The sequence below is a fragment of the Chiloscyllium plagiosum genome, unplaced genomic scaffold (assembly GCF_037043375.1).
Source record: "Chiloscyllium plagiosum isolate Xiang-an unplaced genomic scaffold, Cpla_swu_hap1 HiC_scaffold_42, whole genome shotgun sequence".
NCBI classification, from domain to species: domain Eukaryota; kingdom Metazoa; phylum Chordata; class Chondrichthyes; order Orectolobiformes; family Hemiscylliidae; genus Chiloscyllium; species Chiloscyllium plagiosum.
Genome location: NW_028270180.1, coordinates 15,859,152 through 15,885,566, shown reverse-complemented (window position 1 = coordinate 15,885,566; position 26,415 = coordinate 15,859,152). Strand labels below are relative to the sequence as shown.

Sequence of the window (26,415 nt, the reverse complement as noted above, 5' to 3'; positions counted from 1 at the left end):
ATTGGTTGTTAGACCATGGCCTAACAAAAAAAAATGTAATTAATCTCAGTTTTAATTTTTCAATTAAGCCTGCCTCAACAGCTTGCTTTTTTGAGGAGAGAGATGTTTCAGATTTACATTCCTTCTTATATGAAAAAGTGCTTCATGCTTTCACTTCTGAATTACCTAGTTTTAATCTTAAGATTACATTCCCTTGCCCTGGACTTCAACACAGAAGTGCTTCCTGACCTTTTTCTCACTGACACTTCCATTCACTGCCTGAAAATTGTCACAACTCCTTGGAAAGCATTTGGGTTAGCTTTTCGGTTTACTTCGGGGTGGCCGTGGCAGTGGAGGAGAGAGAAAGAGACAAAGAGAGACAAATACAGAGACAAACACAGAGAGAGGGATGAGAGGACGGAGGAGAGATTCAGAGAAAAAGACAGTGAGCGTAATCTGTTTAGTTTGGTGGTTGGGGGGGGGGGGGGGGGGGGGGGCAGTCACTGCAACACATGATGCTATTTAGGGTCCCACACTGGTATCTTGTAAATCATAGATAGTGAATCATAGAATCCATACAGTGTGAAAACAGGCCCTATGGCCTAACAAGTCCACATGATGTTAGTTTTGCTGGTAGTACCTAATGGATCTATTAGGTTCATTAGTCGCTGTTTAAGTGTGTTGTATGGTTTGTGGGCTACCATGATGCTAATGGGTCTGAGTAGTTTCTGATATGTCTTTGATGTAAGGTAATGTAACTATAGTTTTTGGTTGCATTGTCTGCTTGTTTGGGTTTGTTTCTGAGAAATCGGCAGATTGTGTTCATTGGGTAGCTGGTTTTCTTGATATTTTTCTTCTGCTTCTAGTTCTTGGGTGCTGCAGTATGATGTAGCTCCTTCAAATAATGTCTTGATACAGGTCAGTTTGAGGGTGTTGGGATGATTGCTTCTGAAGTTAAGTATTTGGTCGGTGTTTGTTGATTTTTCTGTAGATGCTGGTTTGAAACTCTCCATTAACTGTACGTTCAAACTGTCACATCAAGGAATGGAAGTCTGTTGTCATTCTCCTCCTCTTTTGTGAATTTTACGCCTGTCAGGATATTGTTATGGTATTGTATGTTTCCTCTAATTTGTTCCATTTTGTGATGACAAAGATGTCATCTACGTATGGACCCAAAGTTTGGGTTAGATAGATTGGAGGGCAGCTTGTTGAAGTCCCTGCATTACAGCTTCCACGAACAGCACTGCATCAAGACATTCTTTCAGTGAGTTACATCATGCTGCAGGACCCAAAAACTACAAAAAGAAAAAAGAAAAATATCTATGCAGCATTTTCAAGAAAAACAGGTACCCAGTAAACACAATCCACTGATTTCTCAAACAAAATCAAGCAGACAATGCATCCAAAACCTATAGCCACATTACCTTACATCAAAGACATATCAGAAATGACTTCCAGACTACTCAGACCCCTTGGCATCATGGTAGCCCACAAACCTACTAACACACTTATACAGCGACTAATGAACCTAATGGATCCATTAATACTACCAGCAAAACTAACGTCATTTACAAGATACCATGAAAGAACTGTAAAAAACACTAACATTGGACAAATTAGCAGGAAACTGGCCACGAGGATACATGAACACCAACTGGCCACCAAAAGACATGACGCACTAGTTTCCCTACATACAGACAAAGAAGGACACCACTTTGACTGGGACAACACACATATCCTAGGACAGACGAAACAAAGACATGCTTGAGAATTCTGAGAGACATGGCATTCTAACCAAAACTCCATCAATAAACACATTTAGATTCCATCTACTTTCCCTTGAAAAAAAGCCAGAAGTGACATCACCCACCTTGAGAAACTAAGATCTATAAATAGAGGGGGAACGTACCACCAGCGCTTCACCAGAGACTCTCTCTGACATTATCTAGATGGAGGTCTGCTTGCTGAGCTAGTTTTCAGATGTTCGTCACCATTCGAGGTAACATCAGTGAACCTCTGGATGAAGCACTGGTGGTATGGCCCACTTTATTTGTGTTTGGATTTCCTTGGGTTGGTGATGTCATTTCCTGTTCTTTTTCTCAGGGGGTGGTAAATGGGATCCAAGTCAACGTATTTGTTGATAGAGTCCCTGTTGGAATGCCATGCATCTAGGAATTCTTGTGTGTATCTCCATTTGGCTTGTCCTAGGATGGGATGTGTTGTCCTTTCTCATTGGTACGTAAGGATACTAGCGATAGTGCATCATGTCTTTTTGTGGCTAGTTCACATTCATGTATCCTGGTGGCTAGTTTTCTGCCTGTTTGTCCCATGTAGTATTTGTTACAGTTCTTGCAAGGTATTTTGTAAATGACATTAGTTTTGCTTGTTGTCTGTATAGGGTCTTTTAAGTTCATTAGCTGCTGTTTTAGTGGGTTACCACGATGCGAAGAGGTCAGAGTAGTCTGGCAATCATTTCTGAGGTGCCTTTGATGTAGGGGAGAGTGGCTAGGATTTCTAGACGTATTTTGTCTGTTTGGGGTTGTTGCTGTGAAATCAGCGGACTGTGTTCATTGGGTACCTGTTCCTTTCGAATACGTTGTGTAGGTGATTTTCCTCTGCTCTTCGTAGTTCCTCTGTGCTGCAGTGTGTGATGGCCCATTGAAATAATGTTCAAATGCAGCTTCATTTGTGGATGTTGGGCTGATTGCTTCTGTAGTTCAGTATATGGTTGGTATCTGTTGTTTTCCTGTAGATGCTGGTTTGAAGTTCCTTATTGGCTGTTTTCTCTACTGTGATGTCGAAGAATGGCAGTTTGTTGTTGTTTTCCTCTTCAGTGAATTTTATGCCAGTAAAGGTATTGTGAGACCATGAGACGTGGGAGTGGAAGAAAGACCATTCAGCCCATCGAGTTCACTCTGCCATTCAATCATGGCTGATGGGCATTTCAACGTCACTTACCCGCACTCTCCCCATATCCCTTAATTCCTTGCGAGATTAAGAATTTATCAATCTCTGCCTTGAAGGCATTTAACATCCCAACCTCCACTGCACTCAATGCAGTGAATTCCACAGGCCTACCACACTGACTAAAGAAATGTGGTAATTTCCAAAGTGACCCCCTCTAATTCTAAGGCTGTGCCCACAGGTCCTAGTATCCCCACTTGACAGAAACAATTTCCCAGCATCCACTCTTTCTAGACCATGTATTATCTTGTGAGTTTCTATTAGATTCCCCCTCAATCTTCTGAACGCTAAACAATCCCAGGATCCTCAGCCATTCATCATATGTTAGACCTACCATTTCAGGGATCATAGTGAATCCCCACTGGACACGCTCCAGGGCCAGTATGCCCTTCCTGAGGAATTGGGTCCAAAATTGGATACTATTATAAATGGGGCCTAACCAGAGCTTCATAAAGTCTTAGTAGCACCTCACTGCTTTTATATTCCAATCCTCTTGAAATAAATGACAACATTAACCACAGACTCAACCTGCAAGAATCCTGTACTAGCACTCCCAGATCCCTTTGTACTTTGGTTTTATGAATTTTCTCACCGTTTAGAAAATAGTCCTTGCCTGTATTTTTTTTTCCCCAAAGCGCAAGACCTCGCATTTGCTCATATTGGATTTCCCCAGCCATTTCTTGGACTATTCTCCTAAACTGTCTAAATCTCAATTATTGATGGCTTTGAAGGTACTATTGATGGTCTTGAAGGTTTCCTCCAATTTTTCTTGTATCGTGATGACAAAGGTGTCATCCACACAGCTGAACTAAAGTTTGGGTTGAATGGTTGGCAGAGCTGTTTGTTTGACTCTCTGCATTACTGCCTCTGCTAAGAACCCTGATATTGGAGATCCCATGTGTGTCCTTTTGGTTTTTCCTGTAGATTCCTGTAGAAGGTGAAGTGGATGTTAAGGCTCCACTGGCTTGACGATATTGTCCTTGCTGATGAACTTGGTGGTATATTTGGTGTATCCTTACATTTAGATAAAGAAGGACACCACTTTGGCTGGGACAACACATCCATCCTAGGATGAGCCAAACAAAGACACACACAAGAATTCCTAGAAGTATGGCATTCCAACCAGAATGCCATCAACAAACAAAGTTAAAAATCACACAACACCAGGTTATAGTCCAACAGGTTTAATTGGAAGCATACTAGCTTTTGGAGCGACGCTTCTTCATCAGGTGATTGTGATAATCACCTGATGAAGGAGTGTCACTCCGAAAGCTAGTGTGCTTCCAATTAAACCTGTTGGACTATAACCTGGTGTTGTGTGATTTTTAACTTTGTACACCCCAGTCCAACACCGGCATCTCCGAATCATCAACAAACATGTTAACGTGGATCACATTTACCACCCCCTGAGAAAACGAAAAAGGATATCACCACAGGAAATGACATCACCAATCCAAGGAAACACAAACAAACAGAAAGTGGGCCATACCACCAGTGCATCATCCGGAGGCTCACTGATGTTACCTAGTATGGTAACGAAAACGTCTGTAAACGAACCTTCCAGCTCAGTGAGCAAACCTACATCCAGAACCTCAACCTGAGCTACAAATCTTCTCAAACATCGCTAGCTCAATAGTTTGCTACCTTCTGCAAACTGTATCGTTAACTCCGACAAAAACGATGCATCATCCAAATTTTCCCCACTAGCATTAAGCCCTGTACTTAGGAAATAAAAAATATTCTCTCCAGTTGTGTGAACATGTTTCAGGATGCATGTGTTGGTTAATGTGAAAATAAAGAATATGTACTTTCTTTAAAAAACTCTGATCAGAACTAACAGATTTGTTCATGACAATGAAGAAATTTCATTAATGAATTCATGGTGAAAGGAAAAAGACAGATGTCATTTAGATATCCAATTACTGCATTTTATATCAGTGACAATTTAGAAAAAGAATGACCAACCAAATGGACAGCAACTAACAAACCACTGATCTTCATTTTCTTAGAAAAATAGAAGAATAGGTGATGAAAGCAGGGTTGAATATAAATTTGCTTTCATGAATTAGGTTAATAACTACAAAATATCTTTTTCTCCAAACCCATTTACATAAAATTGCAATGATCTATATTGGATGTTTAAAATTATTTCCCATCTATCTACTCCACACCCCTATCCGACCTATCACCTGCTCCCTCACCATCTACCTATCGCATGCTCAGCTACTTTCCCTGCATGCAGGTCCTTGGCCTCCATCCCCAGACCATGGCAACACGACGCCTGGAGGAAGAGCAACTCATCTTCCGCCGAGGAACCCACCAACCACAAGGGATGAATGCAGATTTCTCCAGTTTCCTCATTTCCCCTCCCCCCCACTTTTTCTCAGTCCCAACCCTCAGACTCCGCACCGCCTTCTTGACCTGCAATCTTGTTCCCGACCGCTCCACCCCCCCCTCCAACCTATCACCCTCACCTTAACCTCCTTCCACCTATCGCATTCCCAACGCCCCTCCCCCAAGTCCCTCCTCCCTACCTTTTATCTTAGCCTGCTTGGCACACCCTCCTCATTCCTGAGGAACGGCTTTTGCCCGAAACGTCGATTCTAATTCTCCTTTGATGCTGCCTGACCTGCTGCACTTTTCCAGCAACACATTTTTAAGCCCTGATCCCCAGCACCTGCAGTCCTCACTTTCTCCGACCTTCCCTGCAATCCCACATCCCTCCCATTTACCTCTCAGCCCCCCAGGCCCACAAGCCTCATTCCTGATGAAGGGCTTAGGCCAGAAACCTCTATTCTCCTGCTCCTCGGATGCTGCCTGACCTGCTGTGCTTTTCCAGCACCACACTCTTGACTCTCATCTGTAGCATCTGCAGTCCTCACTTTCTCCCTGTTTAAATTCTTGATACAATTTGCAAAGCAAATTTATACAAATGGTTCAGTTAAAATGATCAAATACTGCATTTTATGGTCTGACAAAGTTAACATTACTATTGTGCCTGAACAACTTTTGATCAGTGTATTGTAACTATTGTAAACAGTTGTTAAGCATTTTCTCTCAGATGCAGAGACTTTAAGGGAGACATTCTAAAACGTAACAAATCAATCCACTCAAGGCTCTTAAATAACTAAGATGTGTAAATAGACAGAAACATAATAAAACCACGCAAGTTTACACCTTTTTGCCAACAGGAGAAAGTGAACATTTAATCTCATAACCTTCAATGCAAGTGAATCACTATTTAACAACTAGATTTCAATTCTGTTTTCTAAATTGAGGACTTTCCGAATAACATTAGACAATGGAATAAGACCAGTTTTGTTATCTGAATAATATTAATTTTTGTGCCTGATATATTTGGATCTTCAGAATATAACATGATAAACCTTCCAATGTAATCATTAGTTTATCAAAGAAACTTGCTAGTATTTCTAATATTGTAGGAAGTTTAGGAGTTTGCTGGTCATTCAACAAGCTTCACTTGAGCTTCCAATACCAAACTATGACTAATTACATCTGTAGATTTGCAAGGACTATAATAGCTTTGCCCCAGTTTTAAAAACTGAGTGAACGTCAGAGGATACAAAAACTTTTCAATCAAACAAGTTACTTTAAAAATGAACTACGTAAAACTCAATACCAAAATTCAATGCCTGGAGTCAGGGAGGGTGCCAGAGGACTGGAAAATGGCTAACGTGACATGCTGTTTAAAAAGGGAGTCAAAAGACAGGAAGCTATAGACTGGTTAGCCTGACCTCAGCTGTTGGTAAGATTTGAGAGTCCATTTTTAAGGATGAGATTACAAGTACTTGGAAGAGCACGGTAAAACAGGGCTGAGTAAACACTTCTGCGCCAAGGGGAGGTCATGTCTGACAAAATCTGTTGGAATTTTTTTTGTGGGGGTGATAAGAAAGCTGGACAAAAGAGAGCTAGTGGATATAATCTATTTGGATTTTCAGAAGGCTTTTGATAAGGTGCCACACAGGAGGCTCTAAATAAGATGAATGCTCATGGTGTTAAACAGCAAGGTACTGGCATGGATAGAGGATTGGATGACTGGCAGAAAACAGGTAGGAATAAAGGTATCTTCTTCAGGATGGCAGCCTATGACTAGTATGGTTCTGTAAGGGTCCATTAAATATGGATCAAGGAACTAAATCGTTGCGAAGTTTACAAATGATACAAAAATAGATGGAGGGACAAGCAGTGTTAAGGAAGTGGTAAGGCTGTAGAAGGGCATCCATTGGCTAGGAGAATAGCCAAAGTAGTGACAGATGGAACACAATGTGGAAAAGAAAGATTATGCAGTTTGTTAGGAATAGTATGTAGACTATTTTCTAAACAGGGAAAGGCTTCAGAAGTCAGAAGCACAAAGGGACTTGGGAGTCCTAGTTCAGTATTCTCTTAATGTTAACACAGGTTCAGATGGCAGTTAGGAAGGCAAGTGCAACACTAGCATTCATTTTAGGACGGTGAGAATACAAGAGCAGAGATGTACTGCTGAGGCTGTAAAAGGCTCTGGTCAGAACACATTTGAAATATTGTGAACAGCTTTGGGTCCTGTATCAAAGGAAGGATGTTCTTGTATTGGAGGGGGTCCAGAGGAAGTTTACAAGAATGATCCTGAGGATGAAGAGTTTGTGATATGAGGAGTGGTTGAAGACTCTGTACTTGGAGTTTAGAAGGAATGGTGAGGAGGGGGGGAGGGGGGGGGGAAAGAGAGAAGATAAATCTAATCGAAACCTCCAGAATGCCGAGGCCTGTACAGTCTTCACATAGGAGAGATTAGAAACTGAGGGCACACTCAGAATGAAAGGACAACCTTTAGAACCGAGAGAAGGAGGAATTTCTTCAACCAGAGGGTGGTTAATCTGTGGAACACATTATGGCAGAGGGCTGGGGTGGCCAAGTTATTGACTGTATTTAAGGCCGAGATAAAGAGGGTTCTTGATTGGCAAAGGGATCAAGGGTTATGGACAGAAAGCAAGAGAATGGTGTTGAGAAACAAATTAACAATGATTGAATGATAGAGTCTGCGCTATGAGCTGAATGGCCTAATTCGGCTTCTGTATCTTGGTCTTATTCAGTCCCAGATTATATAATTCAATCCTAAATTTCACTTCTTTCATTCCCATTTTTCTATATTCAAAAGCTTGAACCAACTTGTCTCCTCCTGCCAAGTATTTTTACTGTACTTGATCCTCTTCCAAGTCTGCCACTAATTTCCTTTATTCACAAATTACTAAACCTAAAGTTCTTAAAATGGACATCCAAAAAGGGTTCATTCATTTTTTAGTTCAACTAATACTAATTTGTTTTTCACAGTAATGCAGTTTGTTTTACCATAATCACAAAGCGACACAAAACAGTGAGACTGCACACAAACTGCAGATCTTTTGTCCAATTAACTGGACACTTCATTATTTTATCCAAAATTGCAAAATATCCCCAACTATAGATTTCTCCAAAATTGAAGAGATTATGCAAGTAAATTCTCAAGATTCAAAACTTTATATTACATTATTAAAGCAAAAAATGAACTGATAAATAAAATAGGTCTGACAGTGATTTGAAATGCTCTGTGAATTTAGACAGACCTCCTATACCTTTCAAATTAACCCACTTATTTACACAAAGTCGAGATTCAAATTCTGTTGGATAGTATTTCCTTGAACAAATTAAAATACTTTCCAAGGGATTAATATTTGATGCTACAAAGTATCAGCTTTAACCAAACACCTAGGAGGTATGGTTTGCAAGTGTGCAGATGACACCAAAATTGGAAATGTAGAAGACAGTGAAGGTCACCTCAGAGTATAAAAGGATCTTAATCAGATGGGCCAAGGATTGGCAGATAGAGTTCAGTTTAGATAAATGCAAAGTCCTGCATTTTGGAAAGACTACTCAGGTCAGGACTTATACACTTAAATGGTAAGGTCCTGTGGAGTGTTGCTGAACAAAAAGACCTTGGAGTGCAGGTTCATAGTTCCTTGAAAGGGGAGTTACAGCAACATGGGATAGTGGAGGTGGAGTTTGGTATGCTTTCTTTTACTGGACAAAGCATCGAGTATAGGAGTTGGCTGGTCATATTGTGGCTGTATAGGACATTAGTTAGGTCACTTTTTGAGTTCAATTGGTATTCAGTTCTGGTTTCCCCACTATAGATGTTGTGAAACTTGAGTGGGTTCAGAGAAGATTGACAAGGATGTTGCCAGGGTTGGAGCTGTCGGGAGAGGCTGAATAGGCTGGGGCTATTTTCTCTGGAGCATTGGAGGCTGAGACTTGACCTTATAGAGGTTTATAAAATTTGAGGGGCATGGATAGGATGAATAGCCAAGGTCTGCTCCGTGGGGTGGGGAAAACTAGAGGGATTAAGTTTAAGTTTAAGGTGAGAGGGGAAAGATTTAAAAGTGACTAAGTAGCAACTTTGTCACACAGAGGGAGGGGCGTGTATGGAATAAGCTGCCAGAGGAAGTGGTGGAAGCTGGTACAATTGAAAGGTACAAAATTTAAAAGGCAGCTGGATGGCTATATGAATAGGAAGTGTTTGGAGGAATATGGGAAAAATGCTGGCAAATGGGACTAGACTAACTTAGGACATCTGGTCAGCATGGACAAGTTGGACTGAAAGGTCTGTTTCCATGCCTTCTCTGTGACTCTATGACCTAACAAGAGAAAACAAACAATTCAAGTAGAGCACATAACTAAAATATCGTATGATTTCGTTCATTAGCTACACAAGTAATTTTTAATCAAATCTTTTAATTTAATTGCCCCAAGGTAGATTTTCTATTTTTCTCCATGTCTTCTCACTGCCTTTTTATAGCAGGTCTCTTCAACGATTTCACTAATTACTACATTTAGCCTTTACTTTTGAGATTGTACCTTCATGGAGATGCATCCAAATTGCAAGTCAGACCAATATTCTGTGTTGACAGGAACAAAATAACAACCCATAATGACAATATTCACTTCAATGTCACGTTTTGCATTATTCACACAGTTGAACGAGACAATGAGCAAAGCTGCCTTCTATCCTGTATGTTTTGCTACTTAGCCATGCAAAGTATTATCAGACAGCATTCTCGGTGCAACAATACACCTGGTGCAATGCTCAAGAGTGTAATGTTCTAAGTGAGATTTACAGTATTAATTAGCAAAATAGTCTGAATATTCCATGAAACAAAGCAATCAAATTTATTTGCCTCAATGAAAGCTTCGATTTTTGATATCTTAAGTACATTGCAATAATGACAGACACTTATATACCTTAATAAAAAGAAGTGGTGAAAAGAGCATTTAGAAGCATACAGGTGGATCAGTCACATAAGTCAAAGTATTTAAATAGTGTCGTTAACTTGGAAAAACATCCCAACATGCTTTACAAGATCAAACAGAGGGAGAAGACATAACAGGCAGAAAAGGAAGTGGGTCTTAAATAACAAACCTAAACTCAGAAGCAAAAAAAAAGGCATCAAATTTCATCTAGTATGACCATATTTTCAAAACAACCTTGAAAACTGCCCTATGAAATACCTGGATCAATTTTTCAAATTAGTTGAGACTGACTAGTGATCAGGATGCTTCATTTTTGAAAATCAGTATTCCAGACTGCAATACTTAATGGAATATAACTCTCAATCCATTCATATAAACAAATACATTGTGACAGTACATAGAATCTTCTTTATATTAAAGACTCATTCCTGAAAAAGGTTCAGAAAACTTAGTGTCCATTTTGTTTCCTGTTGAAAATCTAAAAATTATTGGTTAGTGAAATGACCCAAATTTGAATAGACATTGGGTAAAATTCAAAAAGGTAAAGTTAACTATAACATACTCACTAAATTGAAAATAAAATCTCAAGAAAGGAAGAACCTTTTAAAATTGTAAATGGATGATGTACTTTTGTCCTCTAATTAACCCATTTAATACTAGAGACAGCAATGAAAAGTATTTAAAGCACACTAGATTATGTTAGTATCAAATGGGTTAAGTGCGCAAAAATAAAGCAAAACCGTATTTGAAGAAAGGGACTTACCATCAGGGACTTCGTCTGGTCGCTTTCGTTTCTCATATACGACAATGATGATGACCAGAATTAAGATTTCTGCAACAACCCCTAGGAAGGGCCACAGTGGTGCCAGATGGCTACGAACTCGCAAAATAGTGACAACAAAAGAGTGTCCAATGTAATTAGAAGCGTTACACAAGTATTCGCCTGGATCATCCTGAATGTGCAGGTTCTCAATGATCAGCTCTGAGTAGTTGCCTTTGTTGGTGATGAAATAGCGACCAGTAGCATTATTCAGTTCCTACAAGGGAGGATGAGAAATGAAATTAAAGTTGACTAAATCGCTCTTTTTTTTAACATGGAGTTTTGCATTTTAAAGAATATCAGTTCCAGTAAATTGCAGAAAGAATTGATTCTCATGTGTGTGGCTTGCAAACAATTCAGTACCACTGTGTGCTAGGAAAGCTCATCAACATTTATTACAATTGAAAAAGATGTGAAATGGAGGAGGAGAGTAGAAGAATAAAGAGAGGCCACATGTGTTTATCCAACAGGCAAAAAGGCCTCCTAGCCAATCACAATTGCTGGCTGCAGATCTTGAACCAACGCTTTCCAGCCTCTGCCCTAAAGAACGTTTGCCTCTGTGAATCCTGAATTCTGGTTGGTTATGTGGCTGCACGCATTGTCTATATACTATCACTGATAAATGCCCATGTATATACTCAAAGGTTGAATGACTTCCTTCTGTGCCATAACACCTTCATGATTCTCTTAGAGATACCAAAGACCATTGGTCCCTTGTTTATCCCATCTTAAAATGTTTTCACGCTGGTTTTCTGTAAAACTAAAATCAATCATTTGCCTGTTTTCAATTATGTGCTTATCCCTACATTGAGGCATCATGGTGGCACAAGATTGCCAACTGCTGCCTCAGTGCCAGGGACCTGGATTCGATTCTAGCCTCAGGTGACCGTGTGTGGAGTTTGCAGGTTAGGTCGATTAGTCATGCTAAATTGCCCATAGTGTCCAGAAATGTGCAGGCAAGGTGTGGATTATCTATGGAAAAGACAGGTTATGGGTAGGGTTGGAGCCTGGGTGCAATGGTCTTCAGAGAATCAATGTGGACTGGATGGGCCAAATGGCCTGCTTCCACACACTATGGATTCTATAATTCTATGATCTCTATTATTAAGCTCACCATCTGAATGTTAAGTGATATGCACACAAAATTAAAGCACATTTTCTGAGTCATCCAACTAAACCCAAAGAGGACCTGTGACTGTTTCTATCCTTAGTCTATGTATGACTTAACAAGATGCAGCAGTTTCTCCCCCACATACTGCAAAAGCATTCACTTTTACACATGCAAGCACTGCCTTCTCCCTCACTTTCCCAATATCTAACAGCACAGTATTCAACTTAAAAGTTTTATTATGACTTCTCTTAAAGAGAAATACAAGTAGTCCGATTACACTACCATTATCCAGTGAAGGTTTTGAATTCAAGAAAAAACAGTAAATACACTAACCTTAGTGAAATTTAACAGTGAGCTTACCACAATTTCATTGTCCACTTTCTTGTGCCAGGTCCAGACAGGATGTGGATATCCTACAGACTTGCAATACATGAGAGCACTTTGACCCTCATTCTTATTCTCACTCCTCTTATGACCAACAATTTCAGGAAGTGCTGGAACAGAAACCAGCGATAATTAGGACATTTTTAACGGAAGAGGTTAGCATTAAAGGGAAATTTAAAGAAGGGAAGGAAACCAAGTAGAAGAAAAACTTAGCACCAACTAATGGTGCAATTTCACTGCCAACTTCTCACCACTCCCCTCAAAAAAACATCCGTTTTCAATCTTGTCACATTGTAAATTAAACATACATTTCAGTTGTTTATGTAACTCAATCTCAGAAATATGACTTTTGCCTCCCAACTGGCCATCAGACTATGCAAGTTAAGCCAAGAGGCGATAGAAAATAGTTGAACACAACTTCGAATATGCCACTCAGTAGGTAGCAAGAGAAATGTTATTTTCCATCTTTGGAAAACTGAACACAGCAACCTGTGGGCTTAACATCAGTTTACGTCTCCATCTTGATATATGGTACCTTTATTTCTCAGTTTTTCTAATGGTCCTCTATGGTCTGTTGCAGTGCTCCCTTCTACCCATCAGTAAAATTCGTTGTTACAAGAACAAAATTTCTGATCAATGAATGATGAGCATTTTCCAGGTCAAGCACAGATCTGAACAGGACAGAATCACATGCAATGCCAAGACATACAAGGCTATGGGCCAAATGCAGGGATTAGAATAATTAGATGGTTGTTTTTGACCAGCACAAATGTGATGGACCAATGAGCCTTTTCCTGTATAGATCTCCATGATTCTATATTAATTTGAAGTGACATAATTCAAATTATGTTAATTCAATTTGGTGTAGTTTTCCTTCAACTGCTTAATTTACCAATTTTTCTCTTTCCTTCCCATAAGGGAATAAGGCAAGCATTAACAGTAGGACCCTATTTTAAAAGTCAACAATTAAATGCTACTGTCATGGTTCAGCTTTATTTCTTGCACTAACTGTTCTCAGAACCAACTGTCAGCAACATTTAATTATGGTTTCTTCAATATTCCTCAAACAGCCAAGGGGATATCAATAAATTATGTGCTAAAATTCTGTGTGTTATTTACAACCTACAGCATAGCAAGACAGAATACAATATTGCTCGTTTCTTGGGAGAGCTTACAGTTGCAAGTTTGTAAATAAGACAAATCTCAACTGATATCAGATTTCCTGCCAGATTGCGAGAAATCCCTAATACCCAGTCTAAAAGCCTCAAATCATAGGTGTGAAACATCCAAGCATAAAGACAGAGTCATGTGAACTGCAACATAATACAGAATTGTTTAGAGCATGGACTCCCACACAGTCTGGTTTCAGAGGACCTGTTACTACCGTAACTATTGTTTAATTAGTACAGAGAACAACATACTGCTCAGTCTGCCTCAATACAACTTTATGTCAAGATTGTAGATATACACGTGTCAGACCTTCCCTCCCACCCCTTCAAAAATCATACTTCATACTTCCATGACCTGACAAATTTCTCAAAGGTTGCAAAAGCTTTTTCTCTCCATCAGCTCATCAAAAGCTATCGACCCCATTTTCATTTACATAAACATTAAATAATTAGGCCGCATGCTGTATATTCTGTGTCACATCCCACCTAGTACCTTTTTTTAATTTCATATGTTTATTTGATTTCCTTATGAAATGTACTATTCTATCAGACATTCTGGCGATGAAATTTCACCTGAGGTCCATATTGGATTTATGAATGACTTTCATGTTTATGGCTCCTAGTTTTAGACTCCCTAGCACATACAAGGTTAATTGCATCATATTTGCATCTACCCTCTCAATGCTGAATGCAATCTTTGAGATTCAACTCCCATATTGTTATCAACCAGTCCTCAAATACCTTGCAGACTAGCATGTTCTCTTCAACTTTCTCCAAACTGGTTTTAAAATCTCTTCACGCCTTTTCCCCCACTCGACATTTGTGTCATCCTCCAGCCTTGCACCCCAGCCATCAATGACAAACCCAACTATTGATTTGTTATCGCTCATGACCTCTGTTCCTGTGATGGCAGCCACGTCAATCAACTATGAAATCCTGAGTTTTGCTACACATGTACTGCTTTCAGGAATTCAAATAATGTTTTCAAACATTTAACAGAAAAACCTCACTGCAACATTTCATTATAATTTATTACTAGCACTAACATGCATGAAGTTCCCAATTTCAAATAAATGCTACTCATCTATCGTTGTTAAAGTATCTTTGTGAATTTTATCTATTTTAGCAGTATTTGCACCACTGGGGGCAACAGCACCATGTTGTATAAGCAGTAAAGATGGGCAACTGGAGAGTAAAATGGAGAAGGAGGAACGAAAGCAAATAACGATATAGCTTGTAGTATAGAAGCCAAAAGAATAATAATGCAGCATTATTACAGAGAAAGGCCACATGATTCTTTGCTGCTTTAATGTAAAAATAATCTCACTGTCTCAACTTTGCCGGAGAGACCTACATCTGTGTCTGTCAATCATCTCGAAGATAAAACTCTCTCTTGCCTCAAATCAAATCACTGTTGAAGACTAATATGCTCCATGAGCCACAATTAAAGAAATTTCTCTTAACATCTGAGGAACAATGTTTAACGAGTAATGTTGTCACTGACTCTCTAATTTACTGCAGCATTCAATGGCGGAGGTACGCACAACTCCAGGTAACGATTTTTAAAATGACTGCTTTTGGGATGTGTATAACACTGGAATATAATGGTCCTTAATCAGAGTTAATTTCATCAATGGAGTCGAACGTGACTAGTTATCTTCCCTGAAGAGCATTAGCAAACTTGTCCAATAGCTTTCACAGCCTCTTTTCTCCCCCAGTATTGGCCCATATTCAATGAGCTGAGTTACAAACAGCTGTGATGGGATCTGAACACAATCACTGGTTTACTCGCACAATAATGATTAGACTGCAGTTATATCAGTTAATACATGGTGACATTGAATCAATGTTTGAGGGCTACTACATTTATGGAGGAAGAGGATATCACTAAATTATGAAGCAGTCATGAGCTAACATTTAACAAAAGCCATCAAATTAAAGATGCAATTTTTAAAGTGATATAATAATCACTAGATATGCAACTACAAACAGCAAAATTAATGTAAACCAGGACACCAGAATGAAACCAGCATGAAATATTCTTGAATTGATGGAACACCTCACTTTTGTTAAGCCAAATCACAAAAATTACTAGTTTTTAAATATTAAAAATAACCAAGCAGTGAACATGCCCTGTTCATCTATACATTTGCCCCACTTACAGAGAGCCCTTGTCCCAATTAATATTTTCTTCCCCTGTGGTTTCGCTTGACAGAAAGGAGCATAGAAAATGTGCATCTCCCATCCTCCAGTCAAGGAGGGAGTATTTCAGAATCTGCAAGCCAGATGCGGCCCTTGCAAGCCTCTAGTGCAGCTTTTAAATGATTGAAATGCAAAGCACAAAAATGTATTCACTTTGCTTAAAAGACAAGAATAGAAACCTGTGTTTCACAATTTGACACAGTAGTGAATTACTTAAAGCAACACCAAAGGATTAAAATGGCATGTGCTATGTTCCTCATTCGTGCACGTCAGAAAGCGGATTCAACAGCTTAGCTATCCACATCATTATGCAATGGCCATCTGTCACTGAAGGCTTCCAAATACAAGCTACAAGCAAAGAATTCAAAGAGCATTCAAAAGTCGGTCTGGGCATGCTTGTTTCAAAGCTAAATTATTGCAGTTTTTAAACCCATGCATAGAAGAGTATCAATTTCTTGTTGTCAATGATGATGCCAATCAGTTAAGGTTTATAAATTTAAAAAAAATATTACTTCTATGATCTTCCCCCCCTTACAGCAAGAACTGTCTCACAAAATACCTATCATTAAATGTGCAGAAGCAGGCCATTTGACCTTCCTGGTCAATGTCCGTATTTATGCTCCAAATGAGGCTACTTTCACATTAATAAGTTCAGGTGAAGTAATGTAGTCTTCAAGTCTTTCCACTCAGATGGATCGAGCTTCCTTTGTAAATAGGAGGAAAATTCCAGTTTACTTTGGAGGCACTGAATTAATGCAAGATTTAGACATACGCATTATTATAAATCATTTGTATTGATTTACCATCAATATCTTGTTTCATATTATTTATCTATTTCCTTGGCTCTCATCCATGTAAATGTAGATAGCTGAAGCAGAATTCACAGTAACTTGCCAAAAGCAAGCCCAGTCACACTGCAGTATGCAAATGACCAACCACACAGCATAAAGGAACCTGTTTGCTGAAAACCTGCGAGCTGTTTATTACACAAGATCACTTCCCAAAAATCACTAAATAGTTATTTCAGTATGCAAGTCAATTTTTGGGGGGGAAATGAAATCCTCGAAATATTTTTGATCAAGTTCTTGCTTCACGTTCAATTTCATAAAGTTAAAACATTGCTTCCAAATAGATGAAGGGATGAAAAAGGAAGGTGTGGAGGTAAGTTAAGCTTCACCCATAGATCAAATTTAACTAGGTCCAACATTTACAGAAATTCCAAATGAGGGGTATAAACAGTGGAAATCAATCATGCATCTTAATATAGACAGGTGCAACATGATCGACTTGGGTTTCATGTACAATATGTAAGATTCTGTTCTCAAGAAAGTTGAACAAAAGAAAAACAAAGAACTGCGGATGCTGTAAATCAAACAAAACATGAAGTTGCTGGAAAAGCTCAGCAGTGAACAGGGATCAGAATTAACGTTTTGGGTGCGGTGACCCTTCCTCAGTTCTAAGCTTTTCCAGCAACTTCTGTTTTTGCTTTGTGCATGGGAAATAATGTCTCACTAACTTGATTGAGGTTTTTGAAGTAGCAACGAAGAGGAATGATAAGGGCAGAGCAGTGGATGTGATCTGTATGGACTTCAGTGATGCATTCAACAAAGTTCCTCATGGTTAGCAAGGTTAGAGCACATGGAATACAGGGAGAACTAGCTCGAAGAGACATGACAGAGGGTGGTGGTGGAGGGTTGCTTTTCAGACTGGAGGCCTGTGATCAGCGGTATGCCACAAGGATTGGTGCTGGGTCCACTGCTTTTCACCATTTATATAAAATGATTGGGATGTGAATATAGGAGGTATAGTAAGTTTGCAGATGACAAAAATTGGAGATGCATTGGACAGTGAAGAAGATTACCTCAGAGTACAATGGAATCTTGATCTGGCTGAGGAGTGGCAGATGGAATTTAATTTAGATAAATGTGAAGTGCACATTTTGAAAAGGCAAATCAGAGCAGGACTTGTACACTTAACGTTAAAAGGTCCTGGGGAGTGTTGCTGAAAAAAAGAGACCCTGGAGTACAGATTCATAGTTCCTGGAAAGTGGAGTTGCAGGTACGTAGGATAGCGAAGGCGGCATTTGGTACGGCTTTCTTTCATTGGTCAGAGAATAGAGTATAGGAGCTGGAAGGTCATGTTGCAGCTGTTCAGGACATTGGTTAGGATACTTTTGGAATACCGTGTGAAATTCTGGTCTCCCTTCTACTGGAAGGATGTTGTGAAACTTGAAAGGGTTCAGCAAAGATTTACAAAGATGTTGCCAGATTGGAGGACTTGAGCTATAGGGAGAGGGTGAATAGGCTGGGGCAGTTTTCTAAGTCGAGGGGTGACCTTATAGAGGTGTACAAGGTCATGAGGGGCATGGATAGGGCAAATAAACAAGGTCTCCCTGTGATGGGGGAGTCCAAAACTAGAGACCCTGGATTTAGGATGAAGGGGGAAAAATTTAAAAGGGACCTGAGGGGCAACGTTTTCATGCAGAGGGTGGTGTATGTATGGAAAGAGCTGCCAGAGGAAGTGGTGGAGGCTAGTACAATTACAACATTTAAAAGGCATCTGTATGGGTACAGGAATAGAAAAGGTTTAAAGAGTACCGGCAAATGGAACTAGATTTATTTAGGATATCTCGTCGGCATAGACGAGCTGGACCTAAGGGTCTGGTCCCGTGCTGTACAGCTCTATGACTCTAGGAGTTGTAGGACTGGAAGAGGGAGAGATCGGGGAGAGCAAGGCCACAAAAGGAACTTGATAGCAAGGATGTGAATATACAACTAAGACATTGGTGGACTGGAAGCCAGTGGATTGTTAATTAGTACAGAGATAATGTGAGAGCATGTAGTTATTCCTACAAGATTATATGGCTTACCTTTGATTTCAATGGAGGCATTGGCTGAAGGCGAGTTTTCAAACATGAAGACGCAGTGATACTCTCCAGAACTCTCAGTTTTAGGTTTGTTTATCCTGAATTTCAAAACCAAGATAAAGATAAAAAGAAAGCCGAATTCTTTTTGTACAGATACTGTAATAGTATTCAAATTACATATTTCAATCATGGTAAACAAGACGCTGAAAAATTGCAAAATCTCGTAAAACATATTTAACATGTGAATAAATATATCATAGTTATTAGCAATGCTATTTTATTTTACAACTCTCAAATATAAGATTGTGCAAAATTAGAAGCCACATCAGAATATGGCTCATGTTGAAAAACATCAAGCGCTGTTCCTATTTTAAAATCAAAACTGTTAACGAGGCCACTCGTCTGCTTAGTAGTAGTCCCAAAATAGATGCACTGAAGACCCAACAAATTTCCAATTTTAGTTTAACCCATAAAGGATTTTTTTTTGAGGTTTGATGAGCGTCACATGAGATTTTCTAGATTTGAGCAGTTACAGGGTTGGATCTTTTGTCTTACAATGGAGTTGACAGTCAACTTTCAAGACAGCAAAAATTGTTCCTACTGCAAGAAAAAACCCACCAAATTATCTGCTGCCTTCTTAAAACCTGCCCATTTTATGCAGTCTTTTCAGAGATTTTGAAGGTCTTAGCTGCAAACCACATCCACAGAGAAGTTCTGAAGTCAAGAATCACTGGAAAATTGTATTTCCTTCCACACAATATGTATGGGGACGCTTATGAAGTTTGGAAGCTCAAAAAAAATTAAAACATGCTCATTTATGAGAAGTACATGAGCATTGTGCTGGGTCTATTGAGAAGTGAAGATCATTGCAACAGGGAGGTGCAAAATGGTTTGACACCTCCAAGCATCTTTACCAGATGCAGTACTCTAATAATGAGCCCTTATTCCTGAAGAAGGGCTTATGCCCGAAATGTCGATTCTCCTGTTCCTTGGATGCTGCCTGACCTGCTGAGCTTTTCAAGCAACACATTTTCAGCTCTGATCTCCAGCATCTGCAGTCCTCACTTTCTTCTAGCAGAAATTAAGTTGGCCTAACCATGTAAATACTGTGGTTACAAAAGCAACTCAGACTGCAAACTCTGTGGTGAGGGCCTTTGCTTCCCACTTCCCAAAGCCTGTGCAACATTTAGAAGACAAGCCAGGAGCGTTATGGAATACTCGTCTTGCTTGGCTGATGCAAATCCAACTCAATAAATTCAACACCATGTGGATCAAAGCAATCAACTTATTTAGCACCCTCCATTACATTAAATTTTGACTTAGTCAACAACAGCACAGCCTATTCCATCAACAAGATGCATTGCAGCAACTTGTCAACCTCCTCTGACAATAACTTCCAAACCAAGGCCTTTTACCAGTTAGATGGGCAAGGAGATCCCCTTGATGTAATACACCATCCACGGACAGATAACAATGCAGACCTAGCCAGTGATGCCCACATCCCTGGAACTTAAAAAAGCTCATATTCAAGTCCATTCCATCACAGACTCTACAAAACACATCCTTACCAAAGAATCTACAACATCTTTAGTTAATGCATCAGAATTTATCCCCAACTTCTCTTTGATTTAGAGATATGAAAAAATGTTTAGTTATTTATTCATGCCTTAGGTTCAAAATTCCACCACAACTGTTTACATAAACCTGAAGTCTTAATCCTCACTTGTACTCTGTGCTGTTTGCACCGGAAGAATTCCTGGTCCCAGCAATCTCTTCTCCATCTTTTATCCAATAACTGCCATTGCTGGGAATTGGTGCGAAGGTCAGGTTACAATATAGGGTGATAGGCGAACTTGCGGGTTTTAAAACAATGTCTTCAGATGGTGTGATCTTTGGCTCTAAAATACAGAGTGAAATAAAAGCAGTTGGTGAACATAAAATTGGTGTCAGGCAGACAACAAATACAGCCAACTCCAGCCACTTGAAAACGCAACATTCTTTAAATGGACTGCATTATTTGTTTCTTACATAACCATTATGAAGGTTTTATCTGTCAGTCAATCAGTTGATAAATAACCATTACTAGAGTCGGCAGTGTACAGCATGGAAACAGACCGTTCAGTCCAACTTGTCCATGCCAACCAGTTACCCTAAATTAATCTAGACCGATTTGCTAGCATTTGGCCCATATCCCTCTAAATCCTTCCTGTTCATATTGCCAACCAGATGACTTTTAAAATGTTCTAATTGTACCAGACTCCAAGCTAAATTTTTTGCTGCATAAACGAACTATTCAATATAAAGTGCAGTGTTGGCTCGAGCTCAATGTAATGAAGTGTTTGCAAACAGTTAAGGTCAGGACAGATTTGCTGCTCGCAGTTAGGGCGAGACGGAGAAAGCTGACACTTCAGGGCTACTTTCTATCTACGAAGCTAGAAAAAAAAAATTGTTACCAAAAACAAACCATAGTGAAAACCAGCAACAGCACATCATTCATGTCACACTGGCTTTCCTGAAAGTAAAGTCTTCACTTACTAATAATGAAATGTGATTGCAAAAAACAACCAGATGGGAACAGACTATTGATGGATTTTAATAGCACTCGGGCCAACAATGAATTAATCCCTGAGCGGAGAATGAGCAATTTCATAATGAAAAAATATATATTAAGATTTGCAGTCTCTTTGTAGCAAAGAGATTTTTTTTTTTACTTTTAATTTGCCCATTCCAATATAGTTGCAAAGTCCCTCTATTCCCAAAAGGGTTAAATGAAATTTTAAACAAAATTTGTCTGGTATTGATTGGGAACTTTGAGGTGGATTTCATAGAGTATTGTTCAAGGAACTGGCTTACAAAACAAAGTCGATGAAGCTTTAATTGTAATATCAGTTATGATGCCAACAGTTTTAAAAAGAGGAATATGGATAGAAAGTGCGCTCAAATGACCACTACCTCATCAGCAATTTGTATTCAACAAAGCAGGCAAATAGTATCAAAATCTTCTTTATAAAATTAGGAATTGCCTGCAAACAATCTACAAGAATGGTCCTCAGCTCCAGCTGCAGTGGAATCAGGAAGGATGAGCAAGCAGATTCATCCATCTTAACAAGTGTAAAAAAAGGTTTTTGCCAAGTCTGACCATCAGGGCTGCTCATGGGATGATCTGGGGTCTGCAGTAGATTTTTGTTGCTAAGCTGACATGCTCCTGCAGGTATAGCTGTTAGAATATACCTTCCCTTTAAAGTCAAGTACCCATTGCAAATTAAATTCTTCAGGTGAAAGTTCCAAAAAGAAGTGAATTGGTCTTAAACGTTAGCTGTTCCCACCTTCAAAAAATACTGTTAAGCTTTCCTAGCAAATTCTGTTTCCATTTCAGATTTTCAGCTTCCAGAGTTGTTTATTTTTATCCTCAGTTATGGGTTAGTCAATTTTACGATCTAGGTCAGTAACTAGCTTACCAAACTAAATTTATCTTTTAAGAAAAGTGATGGGTATGAACCAAGTTCCAGACATTTTACATATAATAGTGAAACTCCCATGCAATTTAAATCGTCAATGGCAAGACGCACAAACCATTAAATGTGCATTATTCTTCCGAATCGAGGCTGAGAGACTAAAATAAATTGTTACTAACAGTTGCGATTGAAAGCTCAGCTGGAAACAAATAAGAGTGCAATCCTATACCCACTGTGGTGACCATCCACTTGTCCAAATTAGGAGTAGGAATAGATCATTCACCCCTCAAGCATACTCCACTATTTGGAAAGATCACAGTTGAATGAATTGCTGAACTGTTTCTCTTTACCCCCAAACCCTTTGACTGCCTTATCAATCAAGGATCTATTCATCTCTTCCTCATAGGACGATCTGGGATTTGCTGTAGGTTTTAGTTGCTAACCTGACATGCTCCTGCAGGTATAGCTGTTAGAATATACCTCCCGTCACATAATCTAACTTCCCCCACTGTTTAAATTAAAGCCCTCGTGTTATGACTGATCAAAACACAGTGCTATCACAGTTTAAGTGCAGACTGTCATAACAGTACAAATCCCACCTTTTCCCTGTACCAGTGTCAATGTTCCATGAATTGAAATCCATTTCTCATGCACCAAATTTTAAGACACATGTTCACCTCCACACCCATAAGAAATAGGAACAGGAGCAGGCAGTTCGGTCCCTTGAGTATGCTCTACCATCAAAAGGATCATGGCTATACCAACACTCCTCACGCCCACTTTCCTATCCTTACACCCCACTCCCCCCAAATTCATTGATTTCCCGACTGATGAAGAATCTATCTCTGCATTAAATATACACAAGGACTTCGTCCCCACAGTTCTGAGGCAAGGTAATCCAAAGATTTTCAAGACTGAGAAATTTCTGAGGGTTAAGTTGGTGCCTTCCAAGACTGTATAATGATCAGACCTGCTGTGCCAAAACAGCTGCCTTTTTTTCATCCCAATCACCCTTCACTTGATTGATTGATATCGGCTCCTAATTTCCCCAATATTACATTTTTGAAGTTCTCACTATAAAGTTTAAATTAGATTAGATTACTTAGAGTGTGGAAACAGGCCCTTCGGCCCAACAAGTCCACACCGCCCCACCGAAGCGCAACCCACCCATTTACATTTACCCCTTACCTAACACTATGGGCAATTTAGCATGGCAAATTCACCTGACCTGCACATCTTTGGACTGTGGGAGGAAACCGGAGCACCCAGAGGAAACCCACGCAGACACTGGGAGAACGTGCAAACTCCACACAGTCAGTCGCCTAAGGCAGGAATTGAACCCGGGTCTCTGGCGCTGTGAGGCAGCAGTGCTAACCACTGTGCCACCGTGCCGCCCTCTACTTTTACAACACTATTAACACTCCCATTCTCAACCTTTCTATGCCTACCCTCTGAAATCATAGTTCCTCCATCTCTGCCTCCTCTTGACCTTGCTCTCTGCAAGGGAGTCTTACCTGCATAAATCTCTCTACCATCTTTTTATCCTTACTGCTTTTCACAGACCCATTTCCCTGCTCGAGCACAATCAGTCTGCAAATGTATTTCTTTTAAGTGCCCATCCAATTTCTTTTTCAAAAAAATTGCTTTCATTTCTGTCACTGTCATGGGCAGTGGGCTCCAAGTCATTACCTGTTGCATTTTTAAAAATTCTTCTCACCCTATCCGCACAGTTTTTGACCAAAACCTTGCCTGAGAACCCACAGTTTTTGCACCATCACCTTTTATTGATGTTATTGAAACCAGTCACACTTTGTTATAAGTGGGTTTTCCCTTCAAATTGCCTAGAATCTTAAGTAACAGACTCCAGAAATAAATATGCTTTATGTCTCATTACCAAGAAAATTCAATTTATTCACACAAATACAAGTTCTGCACCCTGTTCTGTTGTCATGATCAATATTTGTTTCTAAACATTTTTTTATATTGGTTTCTGACATGATTAGCAATTTCTTATGATTGAATTGCATAATCAATAAAATATAGTTCATCATTATGCTAAGAAAATCACTAAGTTTATCAGTGGAAGTTATCCTTTTATATTAGCCATTTGTATACTTGATCTCTCAATATACTTGCAACCTCAAGAGTTGCACTGTAGAGAGAGATCGCTGATAAACACACTAAGAGGCAGAATCTCATCATAATTTCAGTAGCTAAACCCTGTGTACATTAGTTTTACATTGAAATTTCAATCCAATTTCACTCTCTGCCCAACCCATCACTATTCTTGCCTTCTAAATTGAAGTGTATATCAAGTCTTCATCCAATTTCTTCCTAATATCAATAGCTTGTATTTTTAAATTCTCTTGTGGGAAGTGGGCATCGCTGGTTGACCAGCATTTATCACTCGGCCCTAGCTATATTGGTAACGCATTTTAAATGTTCATTAGCCTTTGAGAGAAAATATTTTGAATTTCATTCCCATTTACTTCATAAAGTTTCTAATTGTTTTTCAGAAATATAAAACAAAGTGGTAGTCTTCTTTTAAAAAAACAAAATCAGTAAATTAAACATTGAATTTGATGCATCTGGACAGAAGAAAATTGGATGGACAAAATTCTGAAAACACCAACAGCTCAAAACTGTCGTGATGTCAAGGCTCAAAGTTAACCAAATGATTTGGTTATTTCTTTCCTGTAAACCTACATGAAATGCTTAAAATTAAACAGGTTTAAACTTATGCAAAATAATTTCCAAGTAATTTTAACAGCTTTATAATTTACTTCTTTTTTTCATATATTGGATCATATGACAGGCATCATAACGGAATGCAAAGTAGAGGGAACCACATGTTCCAATTCTGACCATTTATTTTACAGACAAACAACATCTGTTTTTGATCTCAATGAGCTGAGCTTTGAGTGTATGGAAGGTAAACCACTTATTTTTTTGGCCTTTACGGAGTCTTCAAAAGTTAGGTCAACTTTGCGAACACAATAGTTCAAAATATTTTGCCTTTCAACTGATTTTTTAGTTTCCAATGCAACCCAAAGTAGAATGGACAGTACAGGATCATAATCTCACTCATGCCCAAATTATGTCAAGAAATGTCTTTATCTGTTGCAGAACTGTATGCTTTTTGATATTTGTCTACTTATTAAAAAAATGACTTAGCATTCTTTTTCCACACAGGAGAAATGTCACAGAAATGTCAATATTTGAACTGGAACCTCACACTGAATAATTCACATATTTGCCACTGTGGTATTTCTTAATTTAAGAAGCTTCAATTTCTGGCGGGTCAGCAGAAATTAACCTTTTCTAGATTTCTGAATCGCAGCCACAATTGAGTGAAAGGGGATACTGCATGCGTTTCAAGAACTATTTTTAAAAATCAAAAAAAAATTATGGACATTGTAAAGAAGTGATCCTTTAAAATTCAGGTGAGAAACACTGACACTAAACGTGATACTAGTGCAGAAAACAAATCTAAAAAGAGTGATTATTTAGAATACAAGAGATGAATGGATGTGGTCAGGACACATTCTAATCGTTAGGATAGGAAAGCAAGTGAAAACAGAGGTGGAGTTGTGGTGGTGCGTTTGTTATAGGAGAAACAAAAGAATGGGAAAGAGGATAGGAAGGAGAATTTTCAACAGGATCACTACTTTCAATGCCTACTCACCACTCCGAATGACTGTCCTCCTCACTATTTTTGATAGCATTAATTTATCAATACTACTGAAAAATGAAAAATTAACGCAAGCTACAAACATATAACGCAATTAATTTGAAATATATAACCTTTGCTTAAAAAAGGACCAAAATCATAATTGGCAATATTAGCAGATAAGTATTTAATGGATTTCTATGACATCTGTCTGTTCATCATTTTAAATGCAGGTATTAATCTGCAAGTTTTCCATGTTGGAAAGTACAAAACCTGTAGCGAAACAGCCCAATTCTGTGCTTTTAAAAACAAATTAAGCTCAATGGTCTACAGCACAGAAGTTTCACATTGCCTATAATTAAAACTTCAATAATTTTCTAAACTAGTATTCTTATCTACTTCCAGAATGCTCTGTTCAGAGAAGTGAATTTTTAAAGTCTTATTACAGTTAAAACTGTATGAGGAGTGAATGGAAACAGTTCAACTCTTAGATATCTCACTTTACAGTACCTAATTG

The 26,415-nt window shown here is 38.9% G+C and overlaps 1 protein-coding gene across 3 annotated transcripts in view; it reads right to left on the bottom strand.

The window, feature by feature from the left end:
- LOC122542639 (neuroplastin) overlaps window positions 1-26,415 on the bottom strand; it is a 79,049-nt gene that overhangs the window by 14,440 nt on the left and 38,194 nt on the right. For all 3 annotated transcript variants that reach the window (XM_087982139.1, XM_043680632.2, XM_043680631.2), the window contains 4 exons: window positions 20,497-20,671; window positions 18,777-18,871; window positions 12,513-12,646; window positions 10,985-11,258 (listed from right to left, as the gene is read on the bottom strand). In XM_087982139.1, coding sequence (XP_087838265.1) covers window positions 10,985-11,258; window positions 12,513-12,646; window positions 18,777-18,871; window positions 20,497-20,671 — 678 coding nt within the window. The remainder of the gene's footprint in view (window positions 1-10,984; window positions 11,259-12,512; window positions 12,647-18,776; window positions 18,872-20,496; window positions 20,672-26,415) is intronic.